Raw genomic sequence first — 27,644 nt, 5'->3', positions numbered from 1 at the left:
TCAACAAAGTACTGAGTAAAGGGTCTGAATACTTATGATATGAATATGAATACTGTGATATTCCTGTTTTGTTTTATGTATAAAAACCTATTTTTGCTTTGTCATTATGGAGTATTGTTTGTAGATTGATGAGGGGGGGGAAGTTATTTAATCCATTTAAGAATAAGGCTGTAACAAAATGTGGAAAAGGCAAGGGGTCTGAATACTTTCCGAATGCACTGTGTGTATATATACATTTGATTTATTCCCCCCCCCCCCTTTTACTCCCCAATATTGACTTTGTCTCATCTCTGTAACTCCCCAACGGGCTCGGGAGTGGAAGGTAGAGTCATGCGTCTTCTGAAACATGACCCGCCAAACCACGCTTCTTAACACCCACCCATTTAACCTGGATGCCTGCTGCACCAATGTGTCAGAGAACACCATTCACCTGACGACCGGGATCAGCCTGCAGGCGCCCGGCCCGCCACAATGAGTCGCTAGAGCGTGATGAGCCAAGGAAAGCCCCCCCGGCCAAACACTCCCCTAACCCGGACGACGCTGGGCCAATTGTGCGTTCCCTATGGGACTCCCGATCGGTTGTGATACAGCCTGGGATCAAACCCAGATCTGTAGTGACACCTCTAGCACTGCAATGCAGTGCCTTAGACCACTGCAACACTTGGGAGGCCCTTGCATCTTTATTTTTATCTTTGAGAACTAACAATCACCAAAATAAAATCTAGACAGTCGGTGATGATTGAAAATTCCCAAAACAATGATTTTAACAGTATTCATTTTGTTATTTTGTTGGACCAAAAGAACACAGCATTAGCCATGGCAAATGCATATAATTCCAGGAAACGTAAAGTGTTCTATCATCTCCATGGCATAATATATATAACCACAGGAAATGTGCTTTAAATCTGCAAAGTTTTCTCTGAGCTGCATGGCAAAATGTGTAGAATTGCAGGAAATTAGCTTTTAAATGCAATCATGTCTCTACACTGCCAAGATGGGGGCCTCTAAAATGTTCCTAAATAATTGTACATGCTGACGGGCCGACCATGCTCATTGCCACGCCCCTGCAAAACCCCCCTGCCACGCCCACCACCTAAGCCACTTTTTGATCCAGGAAAAACTCTGATTGCTATGTGCACAGCCACTCTCACTAAAGTAAATAAGGCCTTAAGAGTCCTTTTCATTGGTCAAGGCTCAGACATCCTGGCCTCCCCTTTGGGATTTTGTGTCAAACAAACAAGCAGCAATCTGGCTGTGGGCTGGCCGGCTGGGGAATGGGCTGTAGTGGGATATGCAGGTAGCAACAAAAACACAATTTAAGACTTAAGCTAGGCTGATTACAGATCGGAAACATGTAAACAATGTGGGAGGTTTGGAATTGGGCAGATTTAATCTCATAAAAAGGGTGTGAGGGTAAGGTGCATGTAAGGCAACAGGAAACAATCACAAATAGAAACAGTTTGAAGAAAGAGGCAAAAAAGTAGAGGGAGGAAGAGAGGCGGAGGGGCAAGGCAGGAGGAAGACTACAGTGAGGTGAAGTGAAAGAATCTGCAATTTATATTGGCAGGTTGTAAATTCAGTTTGTGTGTGGGGCTGGATTAAATCATCTCCATCCTGAATCTAGTCCTGTCCTCTGCATGTGGTTTGTGACAGTGGCTGTCCATGTGTGTGCATGGCTGGCTGAGCTGGGGACTGTGTGTGTGGCTCTTTACTTTGTATTAAAACAACATGATCCATGAGACGCAGAGGGTGATTCCCAGCACCACTAATTCTAATTAATCCACTCCAGGCCTTGGCCACGCCGGTCTAAAGCGCTCGCAGTCTATCAGATAGAAATTCATAACTTAATTGAGGTCAAAGCCGAGAGCCGAGAGAACAAAAGTCTCTGGCTGGGACCAGGTAGATCAATAGTAATAAATATCTGGCTGGGCTACAACTAGTTCATGGCCACGCATTATGTGGGACAGACAGCGGCATCACAGGGCAGAGGGACAAGAGGGGACGGAGGAAAGGCGGGGGGACTCTTGGTGTCCTATCTCCTAGAGGGTTTCTGTACTTCACTGTTGGCTCCAACTGCAGATTGACTAGGGAAGTAGTTTAGGTAGTTCTTACTCTGACGTATAGACATTCACATCAGACTACTCTTCTACCACACTTGGTATTGAGTGCTGATTGGCAGGTCAGCGTGCACGTCAGCAACAAGGGCTGTGTGTGTGTTTGATTTGTGATGCCGTAAGTGTTCTTTTTCTGTACGACCTCTTAGACTATAAACACATTGATTTGATATTGATGTGAGGAGAAATGAAATCTTTGCTAAGTGCTTAAGTGCCCCCTGGCCTGAATACATATTTAGTGTCAATGTAGTGGATTGTTTATATGGCTAGATAGGGACCTTGGCAGTTTGTTGGGTTGTGTGAAGACAAGCAAAACATTCTCAGACAATATCTGGACCGTGATGCATGTTTTGCTATAGCTGTTGTGTGTCAGAATCACACTTGAGAAATAGCTTTGTCTATATGGCTTTATTGTGTGTATTATTTTTTCGTGACTTTACTTTCATTAATCGGATGACTGTTATTTATCTAATCAACTAACTATGTTTAATTGTTACCTGATTTTAAATGAATCATGTAACAATTAACTCATTAATATTTGGGGCACCACGAGAGCGGTTGTTTAAACAGTTACTATCTCCTGAATTAAAATCTAAAAATCTTTACCTATCACATTCATAGAACAGTCCATGTATTAATCATAACCTCGTATCATATCATCATTCTGAACACTCGTAACCTCCTGCATCTGCAAAACCCCAGCCTTACTTATGATCCAGTACTACACAAATTGGTAAAATTATTTCTTTACTAGCCAAGTAAATGATAACACAGGATAAACATGCACACTTAATACATTAGAAACAGGTCCCTAGCGGACTGACACAATATGGCGGCTTGTTACAAAGGAGATGAAGAGAGACAGAGACAATTAACGTTGGTACATTTTATAAATTACTCTCACAGTAATCATATACTTTGCACACAAGCCGCCTCCCATTTGGAGTAAGAAATCATGAATGTATTTACGTGTAAATGCCTTGGTTCGCCGTGGATCTCTGTCGGAATTCTTGGAAACGGTGTTGGGCCATTCCGCGGCACACTTGTAAGACTACAATTGTCCAAAAGGGGTCCCCACCCATCTCTTCTACTGTTGCTCTCCTCTGCCGGCATCTGGCAACCCGTCGTGTAGTCCTGAACAGAACTACAGAGCTCACTCTGCTTCCACTCGCTCTGAAAGATGATTTTTTTGAAGATAGGCTAGCCAACTGTGTCGATGGTTCTCAGTGGTGTGATAAGAGTAGTGCACTCCTGTGATTTGAGAAGAGTAGTAGAATGGTCCGACTTAAATTCGCTTTTGTAGATACTTTACTTAGGACAGCTAATCAGCCGTACCAGTGATTGTCCGGGAGGTGACGTTATTGTCTCTACCTTGTGTTGAGATTTCAGAGTTCAAACCACTTTGGACGTGAGCTGCAGCTCAACTCCTCTCTGGTCTGATATGGTAATTCTTAACCCATCATTTTATACAGTTCTTCAAAAGGGGCAGTTTGTGAGGCTGACACACTCTCTGACCTCACTCAAGGGGGCGGTGACTACTTACTTGTACAAAGTTATAAAAACAATTTCCTCTTATAGTTTCTAAGATCACATCCCTCTCTTAACAAAAACACTTTCATCGTTTGTATTATTATTTCATACACAAAGTAAAGGATGGAAACTTCGTACATATAGTAGATATACTTTCCAAGTTACAGTATTTCCTTTATAACATTTTTAATGACGTCACAAAATAACACCCAAACTGACATTAGTGGTCTTTGGGTCACCTCTGACCATTCCCCACATTCTATGTTAGAAATATTGTTCCAGTATTAACTTTAGAATGTGGTAGATTTTTGGCGGGAAAATGTCTGTATAGACAAAGGCACATTCCTTGGTGAGTATTGGAGAGGGATGTTCTCTCCTTGATTTACAACAGGGTGTGAGTGGTCAACCCCCCACCAGTTCCCTCCTACCCCCTCTGTGGGTTGAAGTCATCCATTGCCAAGCTGACCTGACCTATTTGGATCCTCACAGAACAGCCGTGACACTTTGATTGTAGGTTCCTGATCACAGTGGTCTCTTTACAGTAAGATAGTAAATCAAGCTCATTGCAAGGCTCTAAGAATAGGGATCATTTATTGTACAGAAGCCTTCTGGCTGTAGATTTAAGTACTGTATGATGACAATAATGACATTCTCGCAGTGTCTTACTGTGAACAACTCTTCTCTCCCAGTAAGTCAACTGTGTTTTACTCTTTGTCTTATTGAAAGGTGCTGCACCGTCCTAGTTAGTGGCAATGCAGTGTAATTTTTATACTTTAATGTAATGTGAATAGAAATGCATCACAGCTTTGTACCCGGCCTCAGCTGTGTGAAGCTAGACTGTAGAGCAGGGATCATCAACTAGGTTCAGCCGCGTATGGTCAGCGGGCCGGAACCTAATTACAAATCATTTGTAGACTGCAAATTGATCCCAAGAAACTCAAACAGGTTTAATATTTGACTAAAACATGTATCATTTCAAAACTTGCTTACGTTTGTGTGCAATCACATGCCTCTCTTACAGTGGGGCAAAAAAGTATTTAGTCAGCCACCAATTGTGAAAGTTCTCCCACTTAAAAAGATGAGAGAGGCCTGTACTTTTCATCATAGGTACACTTCAACTATGACAGACAAAATGAGAAAAGAAATTCCAGAAAATCACATTGTAGGATTTTTTATGAATTTATTTGCAAATTATGGTGGAAAATAAGTATTTGGTCACCTACAAACAAGCAAGATTTCTGGCTCTCACAGACCTGTAACTTCTTCTTTAAGAAGCTCCTCTGTCCTCCATTTGTTACCTGTATTAATGGCACCTGCTTGAACTTGTTATCAGTATAAAATACACCTGTCCACAACCTCAAACAGTCACACTCCAAACTCCACTATGGCCAAGACCAAAGAGCTGTCAAAGGACACCAGAAACAAAATTGTAGACCTGCACCAGGCTGGGAAGACTGAATCTGCAATAGGTAAGCAGCTTGGTTTGAAGAAATCAACTGTGGGAGCAATTATTAGGAAATGGAAGACATACAAGACCACTGATAATCTCCCTCGATCTGGAGCTCCACGCAAGATCTCAAAATGATCACAAGAACGGTGAGCAAAAATCCCAGAACCACACGGGGGGACCTAGTGAATGACCCGCAGAGAGCTGGGACCAAAGTAACAAATCCTACCATCAGTAACACACTACGCCGCCAGCGACTCAAATCCTGCAGTGCCAGACGTGTCCCCCTGCTTAAGCAGGGTCTGAAGTTTGCTAGAGAGCATTTGGATGATCCAGAAGAAGATTGGGAGAATGTCATGTGGTCAGATGAAACCAAAATAGAACTTTTTGGTAAAAACTCAACTCGTCGTGTTTGGAGGACAAAGAATGCTGAGGCGCATTCAAAGAACACCATACCTACTGTGAAGCATGTGGGTGGAAACATCATGCTTTGGGGCTGTTTTTCTGTAAAGGGACCAGGACGACTGATCTGTGTAAAGGAAAGAATGAATGGGGCCATATGTCATGAGATTTTGAGTGAAAACCTCCTTCCATCAGCAAGGGCATTGAAGATGAAACATGGCTGGGTCTTTCAGCATGGCAATGATCCCATCACACCGCCCGGGCAATGAAGGAGTGGCTTTGTAAGAAGCATTTCAAGGTCCTGGAGTGGCCTAGCCAGTCTCCAGATCTCAACCCCATAGAAAATCTTTGGAGGGAGTTGAAAGTCCGTGTTGCCCAGCAACAGCCCCAAAACATCACTGCTCTAAAGGAGATCTGCATGGAGGAAAGGAATACCAGCAACAGTGTGTGAAAACCTTGTGAAGACTTACAGAAAATGTTTGACCTCTGTCATTGCCAACAAAGGGTATATAACAAAGTATTGAGAAACTTTTGTTATTGACCAAATACTTATTTTCCACCATAATTTGCAAAAAATCCATTAAAAATCTTACAATGTGATTTTCTGGATTTTTTTTCTCATTTTGTCTGTCATAGTTGAAGTGTACCTATGATGAAAATTACAGGCCCCTCTGATCTTTTTAAGTGGGAGAACTTGCACAATTGGTGGCTGACTAAATGCTTTTTTGCCCCACTGTATGTGTGAGAATACTTGGGAACAGATTTCCAAAATTGGAGCTGATTTCCTTTTATTTTTATGTCCGTCAATGCTCAGAAAACATGGGGGGGCCAAATAAAACCACCCGTGGGTAAATTCAGGCCCACGGGGCGCCAGTCGGGGAACCCTGCTGTAGACCACGGACATTAGGTCAGGTATTGAAGCCATGTTCCTGGTCTATCCAAAGCCAGGGTCTGTTTTATCAGAGCAATACAGCCCAGTGAACATTCTCATCTCTGTCCTCCACCTCAGTGTCAACTGCCTTGGTTATTAAACTAGTAAACACACACGGGCAACAGCGGCTGATTGAAATTCTATGGCTGGAGCATTATTACAGGTTTGTATCCCTCCCCCTTCCCAGGACGGCCTCGCATAACAAATGGCACAGTCATCAGAGTCATAACAAATATCTAACAGAGTTTGTCATAAAGGTGTGTGTGGGGGAGGATAAGAGAGGGGAAAGGGGGAAGGGGAGGGTCGTTGCCTGCTGCATGAGAATGGCAGTGTTCTCGCATATGCAGGAATAAGTCTCATCTGCATGGCACAGCTACTGTGTGCAGGTCATACACCCATGTACAGATGTTTAAGAAAGCCAGCCCAGTTTCCGATCTTTTCATAGGGCCATTGACAAACAAATGAATTGTCCCAGTGTTTAATATGGTTTCTTTACCTTGGCTAAAGGTAATTGCCCTGTTTTGTGGAAGCACATTTTTTTGTGTGTGCTTTTTAAAAATGAAAGCGGAGAGGTCTTCAGAAAGTCAGTTTGACAGCTCTTTACATATGGTGCCAACAGAGGTGAATCATAGGAGTTGTACTAAGCAACCGTTTACTTTTGTGTAGGGTATTACAATATTATGTCTTATATGCATTAGCAACCGTTGTAAAGAACCACTCTGCTCAGCCACACACAGACGTATAGAGTGAACTTACACCACTCATACAGAATATTTGACATTTATACCTGCTAGCAGGGGTTATATGGCATATGTTTAAATGAAAGTAAAACGGCCACACAACCATTTTAAAAGTCCCAATAGGATGATGCACAGATATGGATTTATTGTATGAAGCACTGTGTAAAGAAATAGCTACTTGACTCCTATTCCTGCTGCAGGTAAAAAATGAAGTCCCTCTTTGTTGCGTTGTAGCTACCCATCTTATTGGCTTCTCACAATTTGTAAACTCAACAATTTTATTAAATATTTTTTAACCATCCACATAAATTGCTCTGAGCATTATTAAAGCTGTCCTCAGCTGCATACTGATGGAGAGAGAGAAAGCAAAGTGACTGTTTTCCTTTTCGAGTCCAGTTTGTACACACTGCTGCTTTATAGGTCTCTCCCAAATGACTGCTTGCCTGGCCATAGATTTTCATATTACACTCTTTTATGTATTTATTTGATATATTTATTTTTAAACATCACTGATGATCCACTCGACTAGGAGCTCACCAATGTTAATTCTCTGCCACTCTCCCCCATGCTAGAATGCTTAATGGATTCTAAGGTGTCCCTCGGGGAGCAAGCAAGAGCCGTGGGAGAGGAGGGGACAGAAGGAGGGAGGGGGGGACAGAGAGAAATGAACCCCAGTCGATGGTTTTAATCAACCTCAATTTGAATATCAAAACACACATAGATACCCAATAAATAGTTCCTAGCAGACATTGTTGGAAGGATCCATTCCCAAACTTTCAGTTGATTAGGGAGCTGAGAAGAGCATCAGACCTCAAGGCCACAGATACAAACGTCTCAGTTTAACTACGTGGAGTGGTCTTGGCCATTTGCGAGGGGCGGCAGGCACCTCAAGGACACTTTGGGGAAGCGCTAATTTGCACCAGCATAGTAGCGTGCACACGCTGAATGGCAAGGTTAACACTCACTGCACAGGGAGGTGGCCCAGATTCAATTAGGGGTGCCCCTGTCTCCTGATCCTTTTAACACTGGATTCCCAGCTCCCTCAGACACACACACAGAGGTAGATCCACACACACATACAGTGCCTTCAGAAATTATTCATACCTCCTTGACTTATTCAACATTTTATTGTTACAACTTGATTTCAAAATGTATTAAATAGATATTTCTTCTCACCCATCTACACACAATACCCCAAAAGGAAAACATGTCTTTAGAAATTTGAGTACATTTATTGAAAATGAAATGCAGAAATATCTCATTTACATAAGTATTCACACCCCTGAGTCAATACATGTCAGAATCACCTTTTGCAGTGATTACAGCTGTGAGTCTATCTGGGTAAGTCTCGAAGACCACCTGGATTCGATCCCAGGCTGTGTCACAGGTTAAGCAAGCAGTGTATCAAGAAGCAGTACGGCTTGGCACGGTCGTGTTTCGGAGGACGCATGACTCTCGACCTTTGCCTCTCCCGAGTCCGTAGGGGAGTTGCAGCGATGGGACAAGACTGTAGCTATCAATTGGGGAGAAAAAAGGGGTAAATGTACAAAAAATAAGTAAGTTGGTTGTCGATCATTCCTTGACACCCATTTTGAAGTCTTGTCATAGATTTTCAAGTAGATTTAACTCAAACGTGTAGCTAGGCCACTCAGGAATATTCAATGTCGTCTTGGTAAGCAATTCCAGTGTTTACTTGTGTTTTAGGTTATTGTCCTGCTGAAAGGTAAATTTGTGTCCCAGTGTGTCTTGGAAAGCAGTCTGAAGGATTTTGCATGTGCTTAGCTTTATTTTGTCTATTTTGGTCCTAAAAAAACTCCCTAGTCCTTGATGATGACAAGCGTAGCCATCACCATGCTTAAAAATATGAAGAGTGGTACTCAGTGATGTGCTGTGTTGAATTTGCCCCAAACATAACGCTTTGTATTTGCCACATTTTTGAAAGTTTTACTTTAGTGCCTTATTGTAAACAGGATGCATGATTTATTATGTACAGGCTTTCTTCTTTTCACTCTGTCATTTAGATTAGTATTGTGGTGTAACTACAATGTTGATCCATCCTTAGTTCTCCTATCACACCCCTTAACCTCTAACTGTTTTAGTCACCATTGGCTTTCCTCTCCGGCAACTGAGTTAGGAAGGAAGTCTCTTTGTAGTATGGGTGTATTGATACACCATCCAATGTGTAATTAATAACTACACCATGCTTAAAGGGTTATTCAATGTCAGCATTTTTATTTTGACCCATCTACCAATAGGTGCCCTTCTTTTGCGAGCCATGGAAAACCTTCCTGGTCTGTGTTTGAAATTCTCTGCTCTACTGAGGGACCTTACAGATTATTGTATGTGTGGGGTACAGCGATGAGGTAATCATGAAATAAATCTTGACACTATTATTGCACACAGAGTCCATGCAACGTATTATGTGACTTGTTCAGCACATTTTTACTCCTGAACTTATTTAGACTTGTCATAACAAAGCAGTTCAATACTTATTGACTCCAGATCAAATCTCCATTTATATTTTAAGTTCAGGCTGTGTAACACAGCAACATTTTGAAAAAGACAAGGGTTGTGAATACTTTTGAAGACACTGTACACACGCAGAATAATAGTAGAGAGAATGATTTATTTCAGCTTTTATTTCTTTCATCACATTCCCAGTGGGTCAGAAGGATGCATACACTCAATTAGTATTTGGTAGTATTTGTCTTTAAATTGTTTTGTGTAGCCTTCCACAAGCTTCCCACAATAAGTTGGATGAATTTTGGCCCATTCCTCCTGACAGAGCTGGTGTAACTGAGTCAGGTTTGTAGGCCTCCTTGCTCACACACACTTTCAGTTCTGCCCACAAATCTTCTAAAAGATGGAGGTCAGGGCTTTGTGATGGCCACTCCAATACCTTGACTTTTTTGTCCTTAAGCCATTTTGCCACAACTTTGGAACTATGCTTGGGGTCATTGTCCATTTGGAAGACCCATTTGCAACCAAGCTTTAACTTCCTGACTGATGTCTTGAGATGTTGCTTCAATATATCCACATAATGTTACTTCCTCATGATGCCAACTATTTTGTGAAGTGCACCAGTCCCTCCTGCAGCAGAGCACCTCAACAACATGATTCTGACACCCTTGTGCTTCATGGTTGGGATGATGTTCTTCAGCTTGCAAGCCTCCCCCTTTTTCCTCCAAACATAACGATGGTCATTATGGCCAAACAGTTCTATTTTTGTTTCATCAGACCAGAGTACATTTCTCCAAAAAGTACGCTCTTTGTCCCCATGTGCAGTTGCAAACTGTAGTCTGGCTTTTTTATGGCGGTTTTGGAACAGTGGCTTCTTTCTTGTTGAGCGGCCTTTCAGGTTATGTCGATATAGGACTCGTTTTACTGTGGACATAGATACTTTTGTACCTGTTTCCTCCTAGTATCTTCACATGGTCCCTTGCTTGTGATTGATTTGCACTTTTCTCACCAAAGTACATTCATCTTTAGGAGACAGAATGCATCTCCTTCCTGAGAGGTATGACAGCTGCGTGGTCCCATGGTGTTTATACTTGCGTACTATTGTTTGTACAAATGAACGTGGTACCTTCAGGTGTTTGGACATTTCTCCCAAGGATGAACCAGACTTGTGGAGGTCTACAATTTTTTATCTGACGTTTTGACTGATTTCTTTTGATTTTCCCATGACGTCAAGCAAAGAGGCACTGAGTTTGAAGGTAGGCCTTGAAATACATCCACAGGTACACCTCCAATTGACTCAAATGATGTCAATTAGCCTATCAGAAGCTTTTAAAGCCATGACATCATTTTCTGGCATTTTCCAAGCTGTTTAAAGGCACAGTTAACTTAGTGTATGTAAACTTCTGACCCACTGGAATTGTGACACAGTATAAGTGAAATAATCTGTCTGTAAACAATTGTTGGAGAAATTACTTGTGTCATGCACAAAGTAGATGTCCTAACCGACTTGCCAAAATTATAGTTTGTGAACAAGAAATTTGTGGAGTGGTTGAAAAAATGTGTTTTAATGACTCCAACCTAAGTGTATGTAAACTTCAGACTCACACAGTGGTGTAAAGTACTTAAGTAAACATACTTTAAATTACTACTTTTACACTACATTTCCAAATAAAATAATGTACTTTTTACTCCGTATATTTTCCCTGACACCCAAAAGTACTCGTTACATTTTGAATGCTTAGCAGGACAGGAAAATGGTCCGATTCATGGACTTGTCGCGAGAACATCCCTGGTCATCCCTACTGCCTCTGATCTGGCGGACTCACTAAACACAACTGCTTAATTTGTTAGTGTTGGAGTGCGACCGTGGCTATCCGAAATTAAATGTTTAAAAAAATAGACAATGATGCTGTCTAGTTTGCTTAATATAAGGACTTTGAAATAATTGATACTTGTACTTTTACATTTGATACTTAATTATATTTAATCAATTATATTTACTTTTGATACTTAAGTATATTTAAAACCAAATACTTTTAGACTTTTACTCAAGTAGTATTTTACTGGGTGACTTTCACTTTTACTTGAGTCATTTTCTATTAAGGTATCTTTACTTTTACTCAAGTATGACAATTGGGTACTTTTTCCACCACTGTGCACACACAAACACACACACACACAAATACACACAATCATAAAAATCAAAGCTGCTGTGTCTTTACAAGAAAATCATGGATATTCAGTTTTTTTTTTTTTACATACAATTCATGCTCTCCGTAACGTAGAAAGAGCAATGACAGTGCCGACCTGCACTCCTGTGTTGAACGGCAAACAGACATGTACAGTGGAGTGTCATTGTCGGTTCAGCCCATCAGTGCGCTGTATGTGCCCTGTGATCTGCTTCCATGGAATACAGTACCATAAAGAAAACAGACAGTACCATAGAGAACCCAGTGTCTTGCAGCAGGTCGTGAGAGACGGGATCAGCCCGTTCTCCTCTGTCTTTATGGGACTCTGATTAATGGCACCTGCTCATCATAATGCTATCTGCATATGAATGGCTGAGGGTTCAATCGATTCTCCCTTCACAAGTCCCACTGCAGGCCCTGGAGACACCTGAGCCTTTCTCCCCTCTCTCTCCCTTCTCTCCAGCGCCATTGTCATTATAAAAGTCAGCTGCAGCTGTATGCATTGATCATAAATCATAATTGCATGTCCATTTTTCCCACTTGTATAATGTGCCTGTCAGGGACAGTTGAGGGAGAGGGGGTGGAGAGTGGAATGGGGGGGGTTAGAGTGAAATTTAGCTGCAATAGAGAATGGTGTTAAAGGATAAAAATTCCACAATGGCTTTCAGCACACCTACCATATGCCGTTGCCGGATTGCTGTGGTATGAAAACAAGAAAGCTTTTAGTGGCCGGCCATAGAGAGAACAAGCCCTGCCTGCTGCCTCATATGCTGCAGCAGGTTCTACAGATGGCAGTGGATTTCAGAGGGATTTTTCTTGACAGAATCTGTGTCTGGCTCATGTAGACACAAACCTACTTTGCTGTGATGGACTGGAAAGACCTTGTTCTGTAACCCTTTCAACCCCTATTCGTGTCTCTCTCTCATTTTCTCCATGTTTCTTATCTCTATTTCCATGTTTCTCTCTGTTTTATTATCTCTTTCAGGGTCTTCACGTCTATCCGTCTTATTTCTCTCTCTGTCTGTGGACTCTTTCCCCCCCCATGCTACTGGAAAGGGAAATTCCAGCACTCCCCTCCAAGGGTAGTCTGATTGGAGCATCCTCCAGGGTTTTGGCTGCTACAAACAAATAGATTAACAGAGATGGACATATTGATACACTGTCACAAGCATACACACACACACTAAAAAGGCAGCCAGACAATAAGATGTAGACTGTAGTTGTTTGATTCACTTGTGCAGCCCTATTCCAATAATTTTGCATTCCTCTCTCAATCTCCAAAAGGAATGATAGATTTGTGTAAGCAAAAGGTAGTACTGCCATCACACAAATAGACCAATTTTTATGTTGAACCTCCAAATCATATTGCCCTCTAGTATGTATTATATTACCCCCCGCTTCTATCTGTTGTATGGACCCTGCTTTATTGAGCTGTATGCTGACATTCATCTAGGTATTTTTTGGTGACATTTAAAAATATATATAATGAGCTCTGATGTGCTTCTGTAATGGGATGGAAGGCTACATGGGAAACGCTTACCTCCAACTAGGAAGTCTCCTCCTTTTTCCCAAAGCAAGACAATCCAATTTCCCCTGATTACCATCAAGCCCCTCTTGGAGCATTAGTAAACGGTGAGAGGAGAGGAGGATGGGCCAGTGACCCCCCCTCTAGTACCAGCTCCCAGACACACAGGTCCAGCCAGCCTCCCCACTGCAGCCCATTAAAGAGCCCAGTAAAGACCAGAGCCCCCACCTGCCCTAACATACATTTATTCAGCCACAGTGCATCAACCTGCAGCAAAGTGCTCTACCTCTGGATACCACTCCCACATGCTATGGGGCCTAGGCTACATACAGTATTTGCCTTCAAAGGTAACCTGGTGATTTTGGTTTCATAATTTGACTGAAATGTACAGGCATGTTTTTAGTCTAAGTTAATATAATTTTTATACGAACTTAGTTTTGCAGTGGTTACTTCATTATGTTGTATACTTCTATATGCTGTTAAGCTTCGTTTTTATATGGTATTATTCTGTATTATTTTATACGCTGTTAATCTGTGTTAATTGTGGTGTGTTTGTATGTGTTGTGCATGAGCCAACTCGTGTGTGTGTTCCTGTCATACCCTGGGAGTGTCCCTGCACATACCGTGCTGTCCCAGCCCATCCGGGACTAACACCAGATTAGTGGGAGCAGATTAAGACCTAAACCCCTTACAGTTTAATTATTCCTGTATGTATTTGTGTGCGTCAAGGTCCCACTCACTGCCTCTACACTAAACATCTGCCACTTCTCTATTGTATAGGGCAATAGACCAACCATAGTGCATGAGTGTGTGTGAGTGCGTCTGTGCACTGACATGCATTTATTGTCCGGATATGCATCTGTCTGTTCAACCAATTAGTTGTAAAGGCATTTGTACTTATTATGTGAATTTGATATTAATACTCACTTTGCACATCAAGTGGGATTAATACCCATTCATGATTTATTGCAGCTTTAGCTGAATAAGCCCAACACTCACATTGTACTGAATACTCAACGTTGTCATAGGGACAGGCCATAAGAAAATACTGTATCCCTCTCTACCATTTATTGTTGAGGGCATTCGCATCAGTATTCTATCCATCTTGGGGGAATTTAACTCTAATGGAATCAGCAGGCCCCTGAAGTGGTGCTACTCGGGGCAAACAATAGGATCTCTGGGCTCGTTAGAGAGAGCCTTTACTAGGCAGTGTAGGAGATCTCCCCTCATGCTCTGGGACGGTTTAACAGTCTCTGTCTGACACTGGGTTGGTACTACTAATGGTTGTGCTCAGTGGTTAATGGCTAGGGCCAAGGGCTAAGAAATAAAGGATTTACTGATATTGCAAGTGAAACACTTGTTTGTTGCTTTTCACATAAGGGTCCATATTGAATGAACCAACTTAAATGTTGGACGCAATAGAACCTGTACTTAAACCCATACATTTGTAGACATATAGTCAGGTCCAGAATGATTGGCACCCTTGATAAAGATGAGAAAAAAATACTGTATAAAATAAATTATACCAATACTGAGCAACAGTATATTGTATGCAACAAAAAAATAGGAAAGTAATTATACAAAATCTCAAAGATGGGGGTCAACATTATTGGCAGCCCTGTTTTCAATACTCAAACAATACTATTTTCATAAAATGTTTTATGAGATTGGAGAACACACAAATCAACGTTTATTGGCTGCATACACAGTTTACCAGATGTTATCGTGGGTGCAGCGAAATGCTTACAGTATGTTACAGCTCCTAAAAATGCAGTAAATGTAAACAAGTACACAAATAATCAGAACATTAAATAAAATAAACAATATCTTGAGATGTCAGAACAAATCTAATTGACAACCCAAATAGCACTGTAACAGTAATCTGTAAAAATTGTCTGTCCTCGGTTGCAACACTCACTGACTCTGGAAGCAACGTCAGCACAAGAACTGTTCGTCGGGAGCTTCATTAAATGGGTTTCCATGGCCGATTAGCCGCACACAAGCCTAAGATCACCATGCGCAATATCCTTTGAGGATATTACAGTGCCCCAGATGCGGCCCGCTACCAAGTACTGTGGGTTCTCCTTCTTCGTCGCCAACGTGAGCAAGACATTTAAACGTGTTCACATGCACACTGCCCTATCCCACCTGGACAAGAGGAATACCTATGTAAGAATGGTGTTCATTGACTACAGCTCAGAATTCAACACCGTAGTACCCTACAAGCTCATCATTAATCTTGAGGCCCTGGTTCTTGACCCCAACCTGTGCAATTGGGTCCTGCACTTCCTGATGGGCTGCCCCCAGGTGGTGAAGGTAAGAATCAACATCTCCACTTCGCTGATCCTCAACACTGCGGCCCCACAAGGTTGCGTGCTCAGCCCTCTCCTGTACTCCCTGTTCACCCATGACTGCGTGGCCATGCATGCCTCCAACTCAATCATCAAGTTTGCAGACGACACAACAGTAGTAGGCTTGATTACCAACAACGACGAGACAGCCTATAGGGAGGAGGTGAGGGCACTCGGAGTGTGGTGTCAGGGAAACAAACTCACTCAATGTCAACAAAACAAAGGATATGATCGTGGACTTCAGGAAATAGCAGAGGGAGCACCCTCCAATCAACATCGACGGGACAGCAGTGGAGAAGGTGGAAAGTTTTAAGGTCCTCAACGTACACATCACGGACAAACTGAAATGGGCCACCCACACAGACAATGTGGGGAAGAAGGCGCAACAGTGCCTCTTCAACCTCAGGAGGCTGAAGAAATTTGGCTTGTCACATAAAACCCTCACAAACTTTTACAGATGCACAATTGAGAGCATCCTGTCGGGCTGTATCACCGCCTGGTACGGCAACTGCACCACCCACAACCGCAGGGCTCTCCAGAGGGTGGTGCGGTCTGCACAAAGCATTACCGGGGGCAAACTACCTGGCTTCCAGGTCATCTACAGCACCTGATGTCACAGGAAGGCCATAAAAATCATCAAGGACAACAACCACCCGAGCCACTGCCGGGTCACCCCACAACCATCCAGAAGGCGAGGTCAGTGCAGGTGCATCAAAGCTGCGACCGAGAGAAAACAGCTGCGACCTGAAAAACATCTTCTATCTCAAGGCCATCGGACTGTTAAATAGCCATAACTAATATAGAGAGGCTACTGCCTACGTACAGACTTGAAATCATTGCCACTTTAATAAATGGATGACTAGTCACTTTAATAATTCCACTTTAATAATGTTTATAGATCTTGCATTACTGATCTCATATGATATACTGTATTTTAAACCATCTATTGTGTCTTGCCAATGTTGCTCAGTCATTGCTCATCCATATATTTATATATTCTATTTCCATTCCTTTACTTAGATTTGTGTGTATTAGGTAGTTGTTGTGGAATTGTTAGATTACTTGATAGTCTTAATTTATTTCTTTATGCGTTTGAGCCAAACCGTTGTGTTGTGACAAGATGGGGGTGGTATACATTGGTAAAATACCAAGTCCATATTATGGCAAGAACAGCTCAAATAAGCAAAGAGAAACGACAATCCATCATTACTTTAAGACAGTCAATACGGAAAATGTCAAGAACTTGTTTCTTCATCAAGCGCTATGATGAAACTGGCTCTAATGAGGACCGCCACAGGAAAGGAAGACCCAGAGGATAAGTTCATTAGAGTTACCAGCCTCAGAAATTGCAGCCCAAATAAATGCTTCACACAGTTGAAGTAACAGACACATCTCAACATCACCTGTACAGAGGAGCCTGCGTGAATCAGACCTTCATGGTCAAATTGCTGCAAAGAAACAACTACTAAAGGACACCAATAATAAGAAGTGAATTGATAGGGTCAAGAAACACGAACAATGGATATTAGACTTTTTTGGTTACATGATTCCTTATGTGTTATTTTATAGTTTTGACATCTTCGCTAATATTATTAAACAATGTAAAAAATTGTTACAATAATGAAAAACCCTTGAATAGGTAGGTGTGTCCAAACTTTTGACTGGTATTGTATGTGAATGGTGTATATAGACAGTGTCAACAATATGTGAATAGAAAAGGTGTATACACCAGTAGCAGGGTTGGATAGGTTATTTTCTAAATGTAATCCGTTACAGTTACTAGTTACCTGTCCAAAATTGTCACGGAACTTTTGGCTTACCCAAACTCAGTAACGCAATCTGATTACATTAAGTTACTTTTAGATTACTTTCCCCTCGAGGGGCATTAGAAGAAGACAAAAATGTATGTTACCAATTGAATGACATCTATTGCAGGATAAATCAATGTTAAAGTTTACATAGCTGGCCATATATGGATGATCAATTTTGCTTTATGGGTTGGTTATGTAAATTATATCTTTACATTAAAAAACAGAATTCTTGATCTTCAAAAATAGGACTTGGAAATATGGAAGTAGAGATTAGCCAAATTGTTTTACCTGAGCATAACCCCAAAACTAAGGATTTATTAGCCAGCCCTACACTGTTGTTTATGATTTTGTTGTCATGGAGGACTGATTGAGCTCATTGAGAGATATAAACTCTGCAAAAAAAAGAAACATCCTCTCACTGTCAACATGGTTTATTTTCAGCAAACTTAACATGTGATATATTTGTATGAACATAAGTTTCAACAACTGAGACATAAACTGAACATGTTCCACAGACATGTGACGAACAGAAATGGAATAATGTGTTCCTGAGCAAAGGGGGGGTCAAAATCAAAAGTAACAGTCAGTATCTGGTGTGGCCACCAGCTGCATTAAGTACTGCAGTGCATCTCCTCCTCATGGACTGCACCAGATTTGCCAGTTCTTGCTGTGAGATGTTACCCCACTCTTCCACCAAGGCACCAGCAAGTTCCCGGACATTTCTTGGGGGGAATGGCCCTAGCCCTCACCCTCCGATCCAGCAGGTCCCAGACGTGCTCAATTGGATTGGGATCAGGGCTCTTAGCTGGCCATGGCAGAACATTGACATTCCTGTCTTGCAGGAAATCACAAACAGAACGAGCAGTATGGCTGGTGGCATTGTCATGCTGGATTGTCAATTCAGGATGTGCCTGCAGGAAGGGTACCACATGAGGGAGGAGTATGTCTTCCCTGTAACACACAGCGTTGAGATTGCCTGCAATGACAACAAGCTCAGTCTTTTTACGAATTATCTTTGAAAGACAGGGTCCTGAAAAGGGGACGTTTCTTTTTTTGCTGATTAAAAAAAATCCATAGGCCTAATGCTCAATGCTCAAACTTGCACTTGCACATCCAAAAATGGGTGTAGCAAATACAGATTGCCCATTTTTAATTATATCAAAAGTGTGTGAGTTTGAGCATGTGTCCATTAGGCCTATGGATTTATTTATTTTTATCGGCATGATTTAGATTGAGCAATAAAAGCCTCACTTTTATTCCATGGGCTGTGATCCTCACTGTGCAGCTGTTGCTAGAGCGCATTTTTCACTGGCTGTCCACTGGTTTCATAAACTGATTGATATGCTGCTTAAACTTCTTGAATTCAACCATTATTGGGTTCAAATACACATTTATATTTGAACAGCCATCCAGAAAAACCACAATCCTTAGGCGCAAATAGCTAAATGAGATAGCAGCGGTGTGATTCACATCAATGCGCTATGTAGATATCAATAATAAGTGATATTTATATTGTCATAGACTACACCACTGCTGTCATCCTTACCTCCAAGCATTTATTCAAGTTGGATAATCTTTGGATGCCGACAGCGGTCACACCATTGGAAGACATAGCTTGGACTGTAGCCTACAAAAGCCTATTCCTGCTCTTTTCCCACGATCCATCAAACACATTTGGTGTGTCATCATAGTGGTCTCTGAATTATAGTCTGACTCGCTCACGTTGAACAAATTTTAACTTGCGCCTTTTTTCAGTTCTGGTTTGAATGTCGTTGAGAAAACAGAAGTGTCAAAGTTTTTTTGTGCAAACATATTTTCTGAATTTAAAAGGAGTCCTCGAAGTAATCATCTAGTTTTTCAAAAGTATCTGTAATCTGTACAATATTTTTGCTGGTAACGTAACGGATTACAGTTTGGTTTTTTGTAATCCATTACATATAATCTGTTACGCCAAAACCCTGACCAGTAGTTATATAGGATGAGCCTTTAATAGAGTACAGTATCTTATAAAGTGGGTAAAAACAGTATGTAAACATTATTGGGAGTAGACCAGATCAATCTTTCCAAATCATTGATATCCTTTGTCTGCTATTCTGAACTCCAGGCAATGCTATTCAGCTCTTTGACCAATCTTTTTTTGAAAAACAGGTTTTAAATGCTAATTTCTAGTGACTTTTGAGAGCTATACAGACACATATTAACTTACAAATAGGCAAATTTACAGGGGGTCCTTGCAGAGGGGCTGTGCCCTGGACACCATATATGAATTGATTGCCCCCTCATCTATCTTCAGAGATCGTTCTGTTAGGTGACCTAAACTAGGATATGGTTAACACCCCGGCCGTCCTACAATCTAAGCTAGATGGCCTCAATCTCACACAAATTATCAGGGAACAAACAGGTACAACCCTAAATCTGTAAACATGGGCACCCTCATAGATATTATCCTGACCAACTTGCCCTCAAAATACACCTCTGCTGTTTTCAATCAGGATCTCAGCGATCACTGCCTCATTGCCTGCATCCGTTATGGGCCCACGATCAAACGACCTCCCCTCAGCGCCTGCAAGCACTCCCTAAAACACTTCTGCGAGCAGGCCTTTCTAATCGACCTGGCCCGGGTATCCTGGAAGGATATTGACCTCATCCCGTCAGTAGAGGATGCCTGGTTGTTCTTTAAAAGTAATTTTCTCACCATCTTAACTAAGCATGCCCCATTCAAAATATGTAGAACTAAGAATAGATATAGCCCTTGGTTCACTCCAGACCTGACTGCCCTCGACCAGCACAAAAACATCCTGTGGCGTACTGCACTAGCATCGAATAGTCCCTACGATATGCAACTTTTCAGGAAAGTCAGGAACCAATACATTCAGTCAGTTAGGAAAGTAAAGGCTAGCTTTTTCAAACAGATTTGCATCCTGTAGCTCTAACTCCAAAAGGTTTTGGGGCACTGTAAAGTCCATGGAGAATAAGAGCACTTCCTCCCAGCTGTCCACTGCACTGAGGTTAGGAAACACTGTCACCACCGATAAATCCACGATAATTGAGAATTTCAAAAAGCATTTCTCTACGGCTTTCCTCCTGGATACCCCAACCCCGGCCAACAGCTTCACACCCCCCGCAGCTACTTGCCAAAGCCTCCCCAGCTTCTCCTTCACCCAAATCCAGATTGCTGATATTCTGAAAGAGCTGCAAAATCTGGGCCCCTACAAATCAGCTGGGCTAGACAATCTGGACCCTCTCTTTCTAAAATTATCTGCCACCGTTGTTGCAACACCTATTACTAATCTGACTCAACAGCCTTGGTTTCTCAAATGACTGCCTCGCCTGGTTCACCAACTACTGTTTACATCTGACCCTTCTTTGGACACTGTGTTAACAAACCTACAAACAACCTTCAATGCCATACAACACTCCTTCCGTGGCCTCCAACTGCTCTTAAATGCAAGTAAAACAAAATGCTTGCTCTTCAACCGATCTCTGCCTGCACCTGCCCGCCCGACTAGCATCACTACTCTGGACGGTTCTGACTTAGAACATGTGGACAAATACAAATACCTAGGTGTCTGGCTAGACTGTAAACTCCCCTTCCAGACTCACATTAAGCATCTCCAATCCAAAATGAAATCTAGAATCAGCTTCCTATTTCACAACAAAGTCTCCTTCAATAACGCTACCAAACATACCCTCGTAAAACTGACTATCCTACCAATCCTCGACTTCGGCGATGTCATTTACAAAATAGCCTCCAAAACTCTACCCATCAAACTGGATGCAGTCTATCACAGTGCCATCCGTTTTGTCACCAAAGCCCATATACTACCCACCACTGCAACCTGTATGCTCTCGTTGGCTGGTCCTCGCTACATATTCTTCGCCAAACCCACTGGCTCTAGGTTATCTATAAGTCTTTGCTAGGTAAAGCTCTGCCTTATCTCAGCTTATTGGTCACTATAGCAGCACCCACCCGTAGCACACGCTCCAGCAGGTATATCTCACTGGTCATCCCCAAAGCCAACACCTCATTTGGCCACATTTCCTTCCAATTCTCTGCTGCCAGTGTCTTGAACGAATTGCAAAAATAGCTGAAGTTGATCAAAAATAGCTGAAGCTATCTGAGCAGCTTACCGATCACTGCAGCTGTACACAGCCCATCTATTAATAGCCCATCCAACTACCTACCTCATCCCCATATTGTTTTTATTTACTTTTTTTGCTCTTTTGCACACCAGTATTTCTACTTGGACATCATCATCTGCACATCTATCACTTGTGTTAATTTGCTAAATTGTAATCACTTCGTTACTGTGGCCTATTTATTGCCTTACCTATTTACTCCATTTTGTGACGGCCCTGAATTTGTCTGAATCGTCTGTGCATCTCCTTCCAATAGGGCGCTTCCCCTTTATTTCCCAATTAAATAGCCAGCATCAGCTGCGCAAAAGTGGGGTTGTGATGGAGACGCGAATGAGGATGTGTTCAACCCTCAGTTTCGAAGCTGCTCTATTCGGTTTGTGTTGTTGTATTTAAAAGTGTGCTTTGTAGCCTAATAGAGTTTGCCCAGGATCGGATCCACTCTTTGCGCTGTGGACTACACATCTCCGTTGTTCTTCGTGGCCTTTCTCCGCTGGAGATCTGTTGGCGGATTGGATTGTCTGACTGACCGACTGACTACAACCTTTTTGTATACGGTATTTCATTTGTTTTGGTGTGATGATAGACCTTGATGATTTATGTGATCAGTTATAGTTGAAGACTTATTGAGATTTGATACTCTTTATGGTTGTGTGGTAAAAGAGTTGATATTTTGATTGTATGAAAAGAGACTGGGTTTACGCTACACTTTTATGACCGGACAAACATTGCGTGACTAAGGTCACTTGAGTTCCCTGAACTCCTTTACCGGGCTGGACTCTTTTAGGCCCAAGGTACAGGTCTTTTCTGTAGTAACCAGAGATCATTATTTGTTATATTATTATGTGTGTGTGATTAATTTATGTTGGTAATACCACCCACGCAAAATAATACAGTTGTTTTGAAGTTATTTCCAATGTTTTAAGGGTTTATGTATTGGTGTAGACTAGAGGTCCACCGATTATGATTTTTCAACACCGATAGGATGATTGGAGGACAAAAAAAGCCGATACCGATTAAATCAGCCGATATTTTTTTCCATGTATTTGTAATAATGACAATTACAACAATACTGAATTAACACTTATTTTAACTTAATATAATACATCAACAAAATCAATTTAGCCTCAAATAAATAATGAAACATGTTCCATTTGGTTTAAATAATGCAAAAACAAAGTGGTGAAGAAAGTAAAAGTGCAATATGTGCCATGTAAGAAAGCTAACGTTTAAGTTCCTTGCTCAGAACATGAGAACATGTTCCTTTTAACATGAGTCTTCAATATTCCCAGGTAAGATGTTTTAGGTTGTATTATTATAGGACTATTTCTCTCTATACCATTTGTATTTCATATACCTTTGACTATTGGATGTTCTTATAGGCACTTTAGTATTGCCAGTGTAACAGTATAGCTTCCGTACCTCTCCTCGCTTCTACCTGGGCTCGAACCAGGAACACAACGACAACAGCCACCCTCGAAGCAGCGTTACCCATGCAGAGCAAGGGGAATAACGACTCCAAGTCTCAGAGCGAGTGACGTTTGAAACGCTATTAGCGCGCACCCCGCTAACTAGCTAGCCATTTCACATCACATCGTTACACCAGCCTAATCTTGGGAGTTGATAGGCTTGAAGTCATAAACCGCAGAGCTGCTGGCAAAACGCACGAAAGTGCTGTTTGAATCAATGCTTATGAGCCTGCTGGTGCCTACCATCGCTCAGTCAGACTGCTCTGTCAAATCATAGACTTAGTTATAACATAATAACACACAGAAATACGAGCCTTAGGTCATTAATATGGTCGAATCCAGAAACTATCATCTCGAAAACAAGGCGTTTATTCTTTCAGTGAAATACGGAACCGTTCCGTATTTTATCTAATGGGTGGCATCCATCAGTCTAAATATTCCTGTTACATTGCACAACCTTCAATGTTATGTCATAATTACGTAAAATTCTGGCAAATTCGTTCGCAATGAGCCAGGCAGACCAAACTGTTGCATATACCCTGACTCTGCGTGCAATGAACACAAGAGAAGTGACACAATTTCACCTGGTTAATATTGTCTGCTGACCTGGATTTCTTTTAGCTAAATATGCAGGTTTAAAAAATATATACTTCTGTGTATTGATTTTAAGAAAGGCATTGATGTTTATGGTTAGGTACACATTGGAGCAACGACAGTCATTTTTCGCGAATGCGCACTGCATCGATTATATGCAACGCAGGACACGCTAGATAAACTAGTAATATCATCAACCATGTGTAGTTATAACTTGTGATTATGATTGATTAAGTTTAATGCTAGCTTCTTACTGCATTTGCTTAACAGGCGGGCTCCTCGTGAGGCAGATGGTTGGAGTGTTGGACTAGTTAACCGTACGGTTGCAAGATTGAATCCCTGAGCTGACGAGGTAGAAATCTGTCGTTCTGCCCCTGAACAAGACAATTAACCCACCATTCCAAGGTCGTCATTGAAAATAAGAATGTGTTCTTAACTGACTTGCCTAGTTAAATAAAGATTCAATAAAGGTGGGGAAAATCTGCTAAATCAGCGTCCAAAATTACCGATTTCGGATTGTTATGAAAACTTGAAATCGGACTTAATTATTCGGCCATTCCGATTAATCGGTCGACCTCTAGTGTAGACTTGAAGGACCAGACGGGACTCATTCCCTCCCAAACCAAGAGGAGAAATCAATATTTTCTCTGGTAGGCACCACCAACCTGGCACCCCTACAAACAATAACCTCAAGTCAAAACCGTTACAGTTTGCACACACTGTGTGTATATATATATATATATATTTCTATTGTGTTATTGACTGTATTTCTGTTTATTCCATGTGTAACTCTGTGTTGTTGTGTGTGTCACACTGTTTTGCATTATTATCTTGGCCCGGTGGCAGTTGTAAATGAGAACTTGTTCTCAACTGGCCTAACTGGTTTAATAAAGGTGAAATATATATATATATACATATTTTTTTGATTGGACTGATACAGTCCAATCAGTCTAAGGGCCATGACCATTCATACTGTACTGAATAGCAGTGTGACTTAATGTGGATATATTTAATTTAAAAAACATTTTGTGCTCTTTCTCTGCTACTGTATGATTCATTTCCTAGCATTTTACTCACTTCCCCTATGTCAGGTTATTACTACTGCAGCTCTACATACTGTATGGTTTAAAACTTAACGTCATATTTTCAACTTATAATACAGTTAGTATACTGTAATAATAAACAGCAACATACACAGTTCAAATCTGTGTAAAACTTTTTTTTAAAGGTAGGCTTGAAAGGTCCAACAGAAATGAATCAATCGCCATTCTAAAATGAAATACAATCATGACAGCCGCTCTCCTGCATGAAGTAAACACATACAATTCACCCTCTAGACTTAAGATGCTATAATTTCATCAGAGATAATATCAACTCTATGAGCTTGGAGAGGCACTTCTCACTGTCTTACCTGTTTGTTGCCTTTCTCTCTCTGCCTGCCTGTCTGTCTGTCAGTGGGTATCATCATGCCTGCATCTCTCCTGCATGAAGTTAACACAATAGACCCACTAGAGTTAATGCAATAGTTAATGCAAAAGTTAATGCAATAGACCCACTAGACCAGGGATGGGCAAATTTGATGGGGGTGGGGGCAACACAAAAATCTGAACTCATCTGTTTATCCATACCCACACATGCAGTCAGAGCCAGCCCTAGCCTTTTGGGAGCCCTAAGTGAAATGTTGTTTGGTCTCCATTGAAGGTTGTGGGTCTTCCAGCAAGACACCGACCCCAAACGCACATAAAAAGCACCCTGGAATGATTCAAGAAGAGATGCTGGACTGTTCTGGAGTGGTCAGCAAAGAGTTCAGATCTAAATGACATCCAAAACCTACAGTGAGATCTGAAAACAGCTGTTGGTGGAAGGCACCCCTTAAACATTGAAGAATTAGAGCAGGTTGCTGCTGAGAAGTGGAACAAATTGGCATTAGAAAGGTGCAGCAAGCTCATTGATGGCTACAAGAGGCATTACTCTGCAGTTATTTTGTCCAAAGGCTTTGCAACCAAGTACTACCTCCAGGGTGCCGATGTCATTTGTCTTTATTTTCGAAATAAAATTGTAAACTTAAGTTTACAGAAATAATATTGCTTCTGGAATGTTGAAAAACCAATAACAAGGTGTGAAGACTGAAAGTTTTTTTTAAATTTCAACTTATTTGAGAAGAAATAGGGAATTGTCTTTATCAAGGGTGCCAATAACTCTGTACCTGACTGTATATTTCATGCTGCCTTGTATGATCGTTCTATCTTGTAAGTAGCAGAAAGGCTGTTCCTGCGGCTGTGCAGGCTACTGATAGTCAGGTTTTGACAGCCTTAGACCTTACTAAAGAAACAGCCAGTTAGCTCAGTGACTGCAGGTATTCTAATTGTTCCCATCTGATCCTGCGGCTTGCTGGTGACAACAGTATTGCAGTTTGTCATCATTATGGGGTGAAAAGGCACGCTGGAGTGGTAATTAAGAGATGAATCCCCCTTGATGATGCGTGTCATACACTGTGTCAGTGTTACACCGACCCCCTCCCCGTCTCACTCCCGGCCTCATGCCTCCTACACATAGTCCACAGGATTTACACCCCCTGCTCCAGGACACAGAGCACAGATACCACTTCAATTAGTCCCAAACGGTGGCCGTGCTCAGGGCAGATTGCTCCTTTGTAGCAAGACCATTGTGTGACGGTACGGCCTCCGTGGGTAATGCATTTAGCACATTCTCACCCCAGGACAATGACGAGAGACGCCCAGGCTTTGTCCCTCGACCCTGGCCGTGTCACCCTACCTCCGAGCCTGTTGAGCACGGAGGTCTGCCTTCTCTTCCTGGCCCATTGGCCACAGTGTGTTAACCTGTGGCAGGGACGGCTCAGCCAGGGCTCAGGGGTAGCTACTGGGCTAATGCCATTGGTTCCACTGGCTCAGGTCGCTATAGAGTCTCTCCCAAGTTGAAAGGTTTAATTGTTCGCTCAGGTTGAGATCAATATTTAATCTTTTCACATAATCCCCTTTATGGTGAAATCATTGGGTTTTTGATTTAGTCAATAATACCGTAGCTTTCTCAACTGCAAAGTTTGCAAGCCACAAGTAAGAACTTTACAACTGTCAAGGCTAAGGTTCTTTCATTGTTCTTTGACAAACAGAGCCATAGTTATTGTCTCTATTACTGTGTTATGGGTCTGCAAGTTAGACTTGTTTGACTTTAGCTCTCCTCAGGTTTCTTAACATTTCTCACTCTCTTCTCGCAGGATGACGAGGGCCAGACAGCGTTACACTATGGTAAGGAGTTGTCATAAACCAAAAGCTTCCAGATATCAGAGAATGTCATCTAGATTTCTGGGTGAATATGTGTATATAGGCTATGTTTGTGTATGAATGGTTGTATGTCTGTACATGTACTGTAAATTGCATCTCTGTTTGAGTGTGAACAATTGTATGGTGATGGATGGGAAAGCATGCACCATCTGCTCTCTTGGCCCTGCATCTGTCTCACTCTCCCTTGCTCTTTCTCATCCCCCTCTCTTCTCCCTCTTTTACTGCTTTTTCTATCTAAGGTGCCTTTCATCCATCAGCGTCTCTTTCATCCCTCCCTCTTTCCGTGTGTGTGTGTGCTTGTGTCTAATCTATGGTCTATGTGTGTGTGTCTGTGCGTATGGAGTGGCAGTGTGTAATAATCACCAGGTCTCCCCAAGGAAATCAACAGTGCTCCTCAGACTCGCAATACCCCCTCCCATGGGCGGCCCCCATGTCCTCTGAGCCCTTGGTGTGTGTGTGGGGGGACACCATCTGGCCCCCGGCTGGGCTGGGTGACTACAGGGTGGGGACTGGGCACGTGGCTGGGCTGGGTGACTACAGGGTGGGGACTGGGCACGTGGCTGGGCTGGGTGACTACAGGGTGGGGACTGGGCACGTGGCTGGGCTGGGTGACTACAGGGTGGGGACTGGGCACGTGGCTGG

At 42.0% G+C, this 27,644-nt stretch overlaps 1 protein-coding gene across 3 annotated transcripts in view; it reads left to right on the top strand.

The window, feature by feature from the left end:
• The window catches only part of LOC112251027 (acyl-CoA-binding domain-containing protein 6), a 52,962-nt gene that overhangs the window by 21,493 nt on the left and 3,825 nt on the right, over window positions 1–27,644 (top strand). For 2 of the 3 annotated variants that reach the window (XM_024421653.1, XM_042322185.1), the window contains exon 7: window positions 26,936–26,966. In XM_024421653.1, coding sequence (XP_024277421.1) covers window positions 26,936–26,966 — 31 coding nt within the window. Of the gene's footprint in view, window positions 1–26,935; window positions 26,967–27,241; window positions 27,552–27,644 lie in introns of those variants that run through there. The other variant, XM_042322186.1, reaches the window with a different exon arrangement.

This window comes from Oncorhynchus tshawytscha, linkage group LG05 (genome assembly GCF_018296145.1).
Source record: "Oncorhynchus tshawytscha isolate Ot180627B linkage group LG05, Otsh_v2.0, whole genome shotgun sequence".
Lineage (NCBI taxonomy): Eukaryota > Metazoa > Chordata > Actinopteri > Salmoniformes > Salmonidae > Oncorhynchus > Oncorhynchus tshawytscha.
The sequence above is the reverse complement of the archived record's forward strand: the minus strand, read 5'-3'. Positions and strand labels throughout refer to the sequence as shown.